General features: G+C 48.5%; 1 protein-coding gene across 1 annotated transcript in view; it reads left to right on the forward strand.

The window, feature by feature from the left end:
• Nucleotides 1–12,119, forward strand: part of ADCY10 (adenylate cyclase 10) — a 40,437-nt gene that overhangs the window by 12,237 nt on the left and 16,081 nt on the right. The window contains exons 9-15 of the mRNA XM_015586183.2: nucleotides 2,891–3,044; nucleotides 3,527–3,719; nucleotides 4,226–4,312; nucleotides 7,010–7,284; nucleotides 8,951–9,087; nucleotides 10,454–10,582; nucleotides 11,783–12,061. Of these exons, the coding sequence (XP_015441669.1) occupies nucleotides 2,891–3,044; nucleotides 3,527–3,719; nucleotides 4,226–4,312; nucleotides 7,010–7,284; nucleotides 8,951–9,087; nucleotides 10,454–10,582; nucleotides 11,783–12,061 (1,254 nt within the window). The remainder of the gene's footprint in view (nucleotides 1–2,890; nucleotides 3,045–3,526; nucleotides 3,720–4,225; nucleotides 4,313–7,009; nucleotides 7,285–8,950; nucleotides 9,088–10,453; nucleotides 10,583–11,782; nucleotides 12,062–12,119) is intronic.

Below are 12,119 nucleotides of genomic sequence, written 5' to 3' on the forward strand. Positions count from 1 at the left end.
TCTTTTGGTGAGCACGTATGCGTTTCTGGGGATTGTATATGTGACGATGAAACCGTCAGGACAAAGGATACAATTTTGGTAGATGATTTCAAATAATTTTCCAAAACAGTCGTGCTTCCTGATATTCCGACAACAGTGTCGCGAGAGTTCCAGTTGCTCCTCATCACCAGCTGCTTAGTTTTCTCGGTCTGTCATTGTAGCAGCTCTGTTGGGAACATGGCAGTGTCTCACTGTGGATTCCGCCCGTATTTCCCTGATGTGGTCGAACTCCTTTTTCACATGTTTATTGGCCATTTGGACGTCATCTTGTATGAAGTGTTTGTACACATCTTTTGCCTATTTTTCAGTTGGGCTGTATTTTTATTATAGATCTGTTGGAATTATTTATCTATTCTAGAATCCGGTCCGTTGTCATTTCTTTTTGCTGTCCCTAACTTTCTCATTCTGAGCTTGCCTTTTGACTCTATTAATAACGTATTTAGTGAACAGAATTTTTATTTTAATGTAACTCAATTTATCAGTCTTTTCTCGTTAGTGCTTTCCTCCCCCAAAAGTCATGAAGATTCTTTTTCAGACTCTTTGCCAGAAGTTTCGTTTTACCTGTTACACGTAGACCTACGATCTGTCTGGCAGTGATGTTTTTGTGATTCTTGGTGGCAGGGACCCTACCATGAGAAAGCTAACTCGAGACAGGGAGGCAGACATGACAGGAGGTGAAGAGACAGCCGTGAAGGCTGGCTTGTGGATTCTGAAGGCAGCCATCTCTAGTGCCGCTGGTAACTTCTTCCTGTCAGACCTCGACATCGCTAAAAGTGTCATCATAAATTAAATCCTGGTCATAACTGTGTAGGGCAGTTAAGAGGAGGCTCTGTCCCATTTTGGGGGCTATGTTAGGACAGAATCTTGACGTCAGCAGAGCCTAGGAGAAGAGCGTTCCAGCACCGCAAAGAGCGCTGGGGCCAGCGGCAGCGCCCCAAACTCGCTGCGCCCAGGTGGTTTTCAGACTCTGCAAGCAAATCACCTTCTGAGAGTCCAGATCCCCAAGCTCCTGGAAGCTAGAAAGAGGGAAGCGTGCCCGCTCTCACCCCTCTCCGAAGCTTTACTTTCCATCCTAGGATATTCTTGTTGCGATAGTGGCCGACAGTGACTGGACCTCTCAACCAACCCCCTTTCTGCAAGACTAGGGACTAAGTGTGACTGTCACGTTAGAGCACAGCGGTGCAGACGTTCCTCAGTCTGGTCTGGTGGCCTTTCCTCCCGATTCCACCAGTACGAGGTAAAGATCAGGCCCACGTATCTTGCTTTAAATCTACAGCCAAAAATGGACTGTTGGGAATATGAAAAATACCCTTCTGTTATGAGAGATCCTGTAAGTGAAATCGTGTCTGCTAACAACACAGGCGACGATACAACTATAGTAAATGAAATTTTTTTTAGGGTCAAAAATGCGTACAATAGTCCCAGATATCAGAGCCTCATTTAGCTAAAAACAAGGCGCATGTACTTCAGGTCGAGTTGACTTTATTTTAGATCCAGCTGAAAACACAATCGATGAGGTCTAATCTGTGTGCATTCTATATGAACAGGACCCAGAAGATTCTGCTGGGCAGATTTCTGAGTCTCATCTTCTGAGTTCCTGTGTGAGCCTCAGGCCAAAGAAATACACATCTCACAAAATTCAAGTTCAAATGCATATTCAGAAAGGGAATATTTCACCCAAAGAAATTACATCGTCTGCAGAGTAGTTCTCACTAAACCGTAGCCATGAATTCACATTACCAAGTAAACGCTTAGCTTCTTTGTATGAAACATCTAAACTTAGAGTAAAGATGCTCATTTTTGGTAGCCGTTAGATAACACCTGGGTGTGTGTTTACTCTGTGACAGGGAGCACGATGGACGCTCCAGAAAAGAAGGAAGAATCAGCCCCAACTGAATCTCCAGCTCTTTTGACAGAAATTGCTCACTTCTTTGAAATTTCAGTGCTGTGTTTCTTTCTGTCCACCCAGGTTTCAAAGATCGTAGGCTGAGTTTCAGATTTCACTCAGGGCATCTCGTTACATATATTTAAAAACACACAAGAAAAATAACGGTGGCAGGTTTAACCCAAAGTGACTTTTATTTTCTCCTTTTCTAAGTTTTCTATTTTTTCTTCAGTAAGCATGTGTTAAATTTATAATCACATTTAGATTGTTCTTACGATAGGAATAATCTACATGTGATTTTAACAAGTAAACTGAATTTTCTTATCACTGATCATGCTTCTAGTAGCCTCCTGGATAAGTATGATTTCTCATTTACAGAGAACAAGTTTCCTTTACAGAATCGGAAATAAAATATTCTACATATAATTATTCAATATGGGAACCTACAGTATAATAAATTTATTTCCTGATGTAATAATCTATAGATTCCTTCTACTGTGCTATAGGTAAAAAGGAAAAAAAAAAAAAAACAAAAGTATAATAAATTTATTTCCTAATGTAATAATCTCTAGATTCCTTCTACTGTGCTATAGGTAAAAAGGACAAAAAAAAACAGAATTAGAATCAGAGAGCCCTGGCTTAATTCTTGGTTAAGAATTAAGTCTAAGCGAATCTCAGTTTTCTGCACTAAAATTAAACGGACACTGTAACAAGCATTATAAGAATACTTTCCCTCACAGCTCGTGGTACTCAGACAAAACTGAAAAACCACATTGTTAACTGGAAAGCTTTGGAGAAAGGTTTTGAGAATTTTTAACGTGCACAGGACTTCAAGGAAGTCCATGCACAATGCCACGGAAATTCCGAAATTCTTCTTAGACGTGGTATCACTATGTGCTGTTTTATATCTCTAGACTATTTTATGTTGATCGGGTTTGCTCCCTTTTTAAAAAATAAAAATGACAGGACGTGATAAGGAGATCAAATACTTCATGTACACTATGAAGGAATTTTTGGGGTCCAGCTGCAGCCGAGTCCTCATGTACGAAGGATTGTCGGGATATGGAAAAAGCCAGATACTTATGGAAATCGAGGGCCTGGCCCAGCGCGAGAACCACAGGTGCGTGTCCTGCAACGACCTTTTCCTGTGAACCGGAGAATCCGATGTCCTTAGACTTTCACCTGCTTTAACGCTCCGCCCCTTTATGGAGTTTGCCTTTGGCAAGCTACCCACGGTCTATCGATTATCGGGTGCCATGCATCCTTGTGCTAAACAAATAATTAATGATAAACATATTAAAGCCAGGAAATGGGGAGCTGGGGTGACTCGTCAAGATCCTACTCGGTCGCACAGGAGAGAAAATGAGAGCCTGCACGCAGGCGGAGGGCGCAGGACGAGAGAAAAGGGGGCGGCGGGGCTCAGGGCCGCGGTGCAAGGAGGAACCGTCTCATAAGCAGGAACGAATGCGGGCTCCCTGACCGCGGGGGGAGGTTCTGTTACAAGCCCCAAGGGGGCAGAGTCGGTGCTTTCATCTAACCCTTACTATTTTCAAAAACTACGTTTAAAAACTTTCTTCTGCTTCTTGCCTCTCTCCTGAACAGGACCATCACTATTGCCTTGACTAAGATCAGCTTCCAACAAAATTTTTATACCGTCCAGATACTCATGGCCAATGTACTAGGTCTGGATGCTTGTAAACATTACAAAGAACGACAGACCAACATTCGAAATAGAGTCAAAACTCTGTTGGAAGAAAAGTTTTATTGTATTCTTAATGACATTTTCCATGTCCAGGTAACTCTCTAGTATTAGACCTCTGCAAGAAATAGTGACGGGCCAGATGTAGCAACTCCTCCCCGATGTGTTATGACTTAGCATCTCTTTGGCCTTTATTATTCTTTTCTTTTCTCACCTGGAGGATCTGGGGAGTGAGGAAATGGCTCCCGGTCCTCCTTGGATGAGCACCCACTTTCCTGAGACATCCCGAAGGTGTCCAGAAATGCCATGCCCAAGAAAATCCAAATGCCACTTGCTGGTTCATTTTTCCCTCACCTTTCCGTCATAGGTGTACAATGCTAGCTAATCCGGGGCACAGAGTCACTGTGCTCCCGCCCACAGGTGCCTGCCTGTATCTAATAGATTCAATGACAGGGTGTCAGAGCTGGAAGTGATGTTACGGATTATGTAACACACGAGGATTCTACGGCACAGAACAATAACGCGATTTGCCCAGAGTCACACAACTAGGAGTTCCCTTTGCTGTTTTTCCATACTCAATATTCTCATTAATCTTTATACAGTTCCCTATTTCACGAGAGGCTTCCAAGATGAGCACTTCGAAAAAGCAAAAGCAGTTGGAAATATTGTTTCTGAAGATCTTGGAGCAAGTAAGAAAGTCGTGGGTTAGGAAATGGGGGGAGGAAAACTGGGTAGTTCACCCCAAACGTAGGCGGCCCGAGGGGTTCAGACTCTACTGGCGAGAAGCTTTGAGATGTATGAAAGCCTTGTCCTAAAGTGCTTTAATTCTCCTCCATCCTTTCGAACCTCAAGATGAGAGTCTGTTCAGAATGTAGCTACACTTGAATGGAGCCCCTTAACCTTACTCCTACGAGTCTGGCCTCTCCTTAATCCTTAAAACCGGCCCTCTTCGTTGCTCTGTCTCTCTGTGGTGCAGTATATCTCAGGGGCTGTGTGAGCAGGCGCTGCAATCGGACTGCCAGGCCCGGGACCCCGAGGCCTATTACTTGCTACCTGGGCAACCTCGAGCAAGTGACTTAATCTGTTTTATCATCTATAAAATGGGAAATGATAGTACCTAGCTCGCAGGGTTGTGAGGTTTAGATGACTAGATTATACACGAAACACTTAGAACAGGGCCTCTTTCATCAGAAACACACAACCAATGTTAGCTCCCTCTCTGAGCAACCTCATCACCGTCCACTATATGTTGATGGTCACCAAGATTACACTCCGGTCCCCACCTCTCTTAGAAGCCCCAGAACCATATTTTCAAAAACCTCCTATAAGTCTATACGTGAATGTAACAACGCCCGCTTAGCTCAGTGTCTGATCGTAAATTCATTTTTTTCCCCTACTCCTGTGCCTTTTCTTCCTCATTCTGATCCCAATCCTTGATTTATTCACCAGAGACCTGTCAGAGCATATGCAAATCGCACCAACCATATGTTTTTGCTCTCCAGATAATTCCCAATGCTAATAAGATGAAAGCCAAAGGTTTTTGTTTTTTTAACCTGGTGAAATGCTACTTGTCCTTCAATGTCACCTCTTCGGTGAGAACTTTCCAGATCGCTAGGTGTGCTAGTGAGGAATCTTCCACTGTGCCCCTGTTAACATCGCTATGACATTTCTGGTTGTATTTACCCCACCATAGAGCAATTTGTTATTCCCTATATGTGCGTCTTTTCCCCTCTGAAGGACAGCGAGCCTCTTGCTCATTTTTGTATTACCATTAACCAGCAGAGTGTCTGGCACATGATGCATGACCACTACAAGTTTATGGCACTTTATCACGTTTATAATCAAGCACCCTCCTTCTCCACTCAGGTAAATAAGCAAAGCAATATCAGCAGTGTCTGAATGTCAGGCCTTGGACTGTTTGCGTCACAAGTATCCAGGAAGCTTCTTTAAAAATACGCGGATCTCTGAGTTCTGCCCTGAAATATTCAGAAGAGCTTGGGTTGGGCTTAGGAGTCTGTTTAGCTGTTTGGTTTTGTTGGAGAACTTCTCGGTGGTTCTGATGTCCCCTCTGGTTTGGAAACCACTGCTAAAGCTGTGTTTTAACTATAGGCTATGACGACAATCTTTGGATCATTTATTCTCTGTGTGACCTTGGCAAGTTCCTTAACCTCTCTGTGCTAAATTTCCTCAGTAAGGAGACTCAGTAGTTCTACCTGATGTGAGTGTTATGCGGATTAAATGAGTTAATTTATGTGAGAGTATCACACAGTGCCAGGAACGTTGTGAATGCAGTGTAAATGCTGGCTTTTATTCACATTAGAGAGACTCCAATTCAACCTCCTCATTTTAAATATGAAGAAGCTGGAGTCAGTGATGGAATATGGAAATTATGCTTGTTTTGGTCCTGCTTTACTTTCCTCGATTCACAAACAATACACTGACAACACCATCAATTACGATGTTCTCAGGGTCAGTGAAGAGCTAAATTTCTGGTAACAAAATGAGGCCGTCAGAGCAAACTTCCTATGTGTAAGGGATGAGGCAGGTTAGAACATTTTGCAATAATTGTCTTACGTGATCTGGAATTTTAAAGTGGCCTTTGCTGCTTTTGTTTATAAAAACATAGAGGAGAAGAACGGGTAAGCCCGTGTCTTCCCAGAGGGAACCAAGAGATGCCAAGAGCAGCCCGGGGCAGTAGCAGTGGGGCAGCTCGTCTCTGTTTAGACCCCACACAACAGAGACACAGGGCCTGCTATGCAACGGCCGCTACCAAGACGTGAGGACGCTGTATCCCCAGGACCTAGGATCACGCCCGACCCTGACAGGTGCCCAATAAATGCTTAGCGAGTGAATGATAATCCAGATGAGTTGGAGGGAGGTAGTCTGCACGAGAACGGGGACACGTGTTCTGTTTAAAGTGTCACACACACTTGAACACATAGTTCAAGCCAGAGCAGAATGAGCCGCCGGCCGGGCCAGCCTCCTTTGGCGCTGTGCGTCCAGCACGGAGGCCGGGGCATGCTGGCTGTATGTTGGCTGAGTAGATGTCAAGTCGATATCCCCAGGAGACCTTCATTTGCTACCAGATTAAAATGATTTGTAGGAAACATCAGTTATTTTTGTGTGGCTACAATCCCACCTATCCTACAAATGTGTATTATCTTTACACAAAGATTTGACCGAGGAAGAGTCCATTCCAGCCAGCTCTGTCCAAATTGCCACAAATTTCAAGGTAGTGGAGTCCAAATTAACATGAAGTCTTTGGAAAGAAAAGATTTAACTCGGCACCACAAAACCGATGGATACACGCGCGGACCGGTCCACGCACATGAACGGAAACCCAAAGTCCCACAGCATTTCTCTTTCTGTTTCTCTGCCACGTCCAGAAAGTGCAGGAGGAGAGGATTATTTTCATCATTGACGAGGCCCAGTTTGTGGATTCGAACTCCTGGGCCTTTATGGAGAAGCTCATCCGGACCATTCCTATCTTCATCATCATGTCGCTGTCTCCCTTTCTCAACCTACCCTGTGCGGCCGCCAGTGCCATCATGAAGAACAGGAACACCACCTACGTCGCGGTCGGCGCCCTGCAGCCTGAGGACATCCGCAACAAGGTCTGCCTAGACCTCGACGTCGAGGGCATCCCCAAAGAGCTGGAATCGTGAGTGTCCCTCTTCGCTCCTGAGGTCTTGATCTCTGCATTCCTCGCCCCGGGCTAGACTTCATCAGATTCCCTAAGATGCGTCTTAAAGCACCTGTGTCAGTGCTCTTGCTGGTCCTACCTTTCCGGGGGGCCGTTCCTCACGTTCGAGAGTGGGGAAGCTGCTCACCTTTTCCTCCTTCGGTCCCTATTATGCCTTCTCAGATCCTGCTCAGTGACCTCAGTCCCACGTCCCCGTCTTCGTGATGGGTGTGGGTATGCTCTAATCGCTCCTTAGTCAGGATGTCATCAGGGGCAAGCGACACAAAAAGCAGACTGGTGAATGCGAAAGACCGCGACCTGCAACTCAGCGAGGTCCCGCCCAGCTGGCGGTGACGGGGTCTGATGCTGGTGGCGTCTGTGTGCCGGTGCACAGCTGGCCCCCGAGTCAGCGCTCCCTGAGCCTCCCGGGGCTCCCCGCAAGCCCTGGGGTCCTGACAGCGTTCCCCTGAATGGCACGAACCACGCCTCAGCTTTAGCTGGCTGTTCGCACCCACTTTAGCATCTGCCTCTGTCTTTCTAGCGAGGTTGCCTTGCTCCGAGAAGGAAGACGCCTTAGACACGGTCCCACCTGGGACAATGCCAGGCGCGCACTGGCATGCTCTCGGGACCTTTCGTCTCTCTGTCATCGTCTCCCTCTCTCTGTAGATGTACACGTGTGTACGTGGACATGTCTGTTTGGTACGTGTGTATACATACGTGTACACGTACGCAGATGTGTATCTACGCAGTGTGTGTGTGTGTGTGTGCGTGCGTGTGTCTGTATACGTGCGCTTACCTCGCGATCTAGCAATCCCAGTCTTTCTAGGGATCTATCTCAAAGGTATATAGATAAAAGTATGAAGTGACATATGAACGAAGTTCTCACGGAGAACTCTGCATCATCTGCGTTAGTAAGAGACCGGGACACTCCGAATGCCCGTCTCCAAGGCGACAGTCAGAACCGAGCAGATGCGCGCACACGGCGGGGCCCGCACCGCGGGGCCCGCACCGCAGCGAAGACAAACGAGGACCCACGACATGGGTGGAGGGCAGGGGCAGGACACGTTGTTGAGCGAAAAAACGAGGTGCAGCCCGGCGTGCCGCGTGCACGGCGCTGTCTTTTCCAGAAGAAAGGGCTGACACGTGCGCGTGTCTGCGCACGGTTGCCAGGAGAGACGCTGACACGACAGAGCAGCCGCTGATGGAAAGGGCGGCTTATGAGGCCGGGAGGGGCAGGCACGGGTGGAGGGCAGGGGCAGGACATGTCGTTGAGCGAGAAAACGAGGTGCAGCCCGGCGTGCCGCGTGCACGGCGCTGTCTTTTCCAGAAGAAAGGGCTGACACGTGCGCGTGTCTGCGCACGGTTGCCAGGAGAGACGCTGACACGACAGAGCAGCCGCTGATGGAAAGGGCGGCTTATGAGGCCGGGAGGGGCAGGAAGACAGAGTGTGTGTTTTATGTAGTTTGGGTTTTGGAAAGATGTTAAATGGTTTATATAATTTTTTTTTTAAATGAAAGAAAAAGAATCTCTCAAAACAGAAAATCAACTGAAACCAATGGAGAATGAGATGGGAAATGAGATGACTCAGACGGGTCTTCCAGAGAGACGGCTCCCGGCGTAAACAGGTCGCCTCGTTTCACTGCAGGTACCTGGTGGAGGGGAGCTGCGGGATCCCGTTCTACTGCGAAGAATTGCTCAGAAACCTGGACCATCACAGGGTGCTTGTTTTCCAACCACTGGAGTCTGAGGAGAAGACAAACATGACCTGGAGTAACCTGTTCAGTAAGTTCCACGCCGCGCCGCTCGGTTCTCCCCACGTCCCCCACAGAGAGGCGGCGGCGTGGCCGTCCCCATGGTCTGCGTTCCCCGAGGGCGCAGGGTCTGGGTGAGCCAGGAATGTCGACCTGACAGCCCGGATGGTGAGAGCAGGTGACGTTGCCTGCGACAGACACGAGAGAACCCTGGGGGACCTCACAGCCAGAGCCAGAACTCGGGGAGCTTAGACATCATCTGAGGGGAGGAGGTTCCTTGTTTTCCAGAAGTAACACTAAGAGCTCGGAGGGAATTGTCAGCAGGGCCCCCGTGCTACAGAGACGTGCAGGAGGGCGAGCTCGGAGACAGTGGCACAAAGGAGGCCGGTTGGAATTTTAAGGGAGATAATTTTAGTGAAGGGAGAAGGGGGCGTCGAGCCGGGGGGTGGGGAACCGAGCCGGAATGTAGAGGGTTAAGGCTCCCGCGAATGAGAGAGAAGTGTCCCTGGTGGCTACGCAGCACGTTCAGGGGGCTGGCAGTGATGGAAACCCCACGCACTAGCCACGAAAGAAAGGAAGAAAAGACAGGAAGGGGAAGGGAGGAGGGAAGAGGAAATGAAGTATGCTTTGACACGAAGGAGACACTTTATGTCCTCGAGCATTGAGGAGATAGAGTCTCTTCCATGAAGAGAGAGCGCGAAGATGTGATCCAAAGACAACCTTGGCCTCGAGTTCCAGTGCCACGTGCGCCGTTTAACTGCTGATATTGTGGGACTGGTCACCATCTTCACTGGGGATGTTCACCTTCACGTTCTCACGCCACCTCTCAGGTGCTACGTGGGTGGCGGGGGGCGGGGGGAAGAAGCCATGCATCGCCACGTGCGCCATTTAACTGCTGATATTGTGGGTGGCGGGGGGCGGGGGGAAGAAGCCATGCATTTTGGAGTACTCAGAGACGAAATTTCTAGGCAAGTTTGCTATGCAAACCCCTTGCCATTTTAAACATCGCTTTCCGATGCTGGTCATGCCACGAGCAGAGTCCCCATGAACGCGTGTGCATCTGAGTGGGGGTGTTGGGGTGTGCATGCAAGTATATGTCGTTACGTGCTGTGAGATACACCCCGATAATCTTTGAATCAAATTTTTGTAAAACTGCATGTTTTACGGAAGACTTCCCATAGTTATGACCAACCCTTGTGGGGGGGGTGGTGTGTGTGCAGCAAAACATCTTTTGAGCAAATTTAGATTTTCATATACCAGCTTTACTTAAAACAGCCTTCCAGACGTCTGCTTGCTGCTGCTCCCGCTCCCGTGAGATCCATCTCAAAGTTTATGGGAAAATCAGGATAATGACAGAGCGATGACTTTAACTCGTCTCCCCTTTGATTTCTCCACAGAGAGTCTTTCTAAACCGACAGAGAAGTTAAAAATATTGAGACTCCATGGTGAGGAGGAGTTCGAAGAAGTCTGTAAGCTCGCCGGGGACGTCAGACTGAGAAACTTGTCGCCGCCAGCGTCGTTAAAAGGTAGAGACGGCTTCACCTGGTGGTCATTTTCCATGACCGAGGGCCTTTTGCTTTCTCTGTGGTACCTGTGAACCGAAAAAGAAGAGAGGAAGACGGCGAGACCCAGACGAGAGGGGCTTGTTTTCTGTCGCCCCAGGCGAGGGCGAGGGTTTCCCTAGGGTGGTGTCTCCGCTGCTCATTAGCAGCCACAGTCGCCCTGCGCGTGCTCTGGGGGTCTGGTTTAAACAGTTTTCTTCAGCTGTAGAAAAGAATGAGGTATTTTCAACTAGACAGAAGCCAAATCATGAGCGAGAGAAATGTAACCCTGACACTTTTTCTGCCACCTACTTTTATCAAAAGTGACAAGGAAGAATGCTGATGTCGGAGATGTATTATTATCTTCTTAAAGAAAAATGACTTTAAAGCAGTGTTCTCATAGGCGTTCAGCTCCAATTCATGCCATCTAGAAAGAACGTCAGATGTGTCGAAGGACGACCTGGGGATGCCCCGCGGTTCCCGGCCTCCGAAGGAACATCTAGCTCTTACCCGGGTTTTCATTTACTGCGTCCGCTAAAGAAGGAAGGCGGACCAGCTTGGCTTCTGTAGTGTTCTGTGGACAGGTCACCGAGTTCCAGTTTTGCCCCCGATGAGGATGCTGTGATGGGAAGGTGTCCCGGTCAGGGTTTCTGGGAAACCACACGAGCTGAGTTGCTGAGCTTAGATGAGACGTCGCCCTCGGAGCTAGGAACTCTCCGGCACTGTCATAAGCACAGGGACGGTGACGGATTGTCACGAGAATAAAAGAATCCCCGGGGAAGAGAGCGAGAAGCCTGGCTGCCGGGAGGTTCCCGGGGTAGAGAAGGCCAGGCAGAGAAGTTGACACAGACACGGAGGGCGGTCCCTGTGACCACCGCGCTTACCGTGACCCCACTCCTCGCGAACCCCTGTTCACGCTTCCACACGACATCGGAACACCTCGAAATGGCTCTTACTTTTGCCTGGCCATGGTGCGCTGCGCATTTCGAGACCACGGCGTCTGCGTTTTTCGTGCCCCCAGCATAAGCGCCATCTGTGCAGCAGGCACTAAGCGAACACTTCTTTTGGCTTCACTTGGCTGGGTTTCTGTGAGCAAGCACTGTAGAGCAGGACAGTTGTCCGGCTCCGGGATGCTTTGGTAAGGACAGATGACCAGTCCCCTGTTGTGTGGCTTTCCACCTGCAGAAATCTCTCTGGTACAGCTGGACAGCATGAGCCTTTCCCACCAGATGCTGGTGAGATGCGCTGCCATCATCGGCCTGACGTTCACCACAGAGCTGTTGTTTGAGATTCTTCCTTGTTGGAACATGAAGATGATGATCAAGGCCCTGGCGACACTGGTGGGATCCAACATCTTCGACTGTTTCCGGAGCGGCAAGGATCTCCGGATGGCCCTAAATCGGAACTCGGTCTCGTTCGAGGTGAACTACCGCTCCCTGTCTCTGAAGCCCAACGAAGGAGTGGGTGAGTAGCGCCTGCCAGCGACTCGCACGCCCGCTCGGGCACAGGCGCACGCGGGTCG

This window comes from Pteropus alecto, unplaced genomic scaffold (genome assembly GCF_000325575.1).
Source record: "Pteropus alecto unplaced genomic scaffold, ASM32557v1 scaffold101, whole genome shotgun sequence".
In the NCBI taxonomy this organism is placed as follows: domain Eukaryota; kingdom Metazoa; phylum Chordata; class Mammalia; order Chiroptera; family Pteropodidae; genus Pteropus; species Pteropus alecto.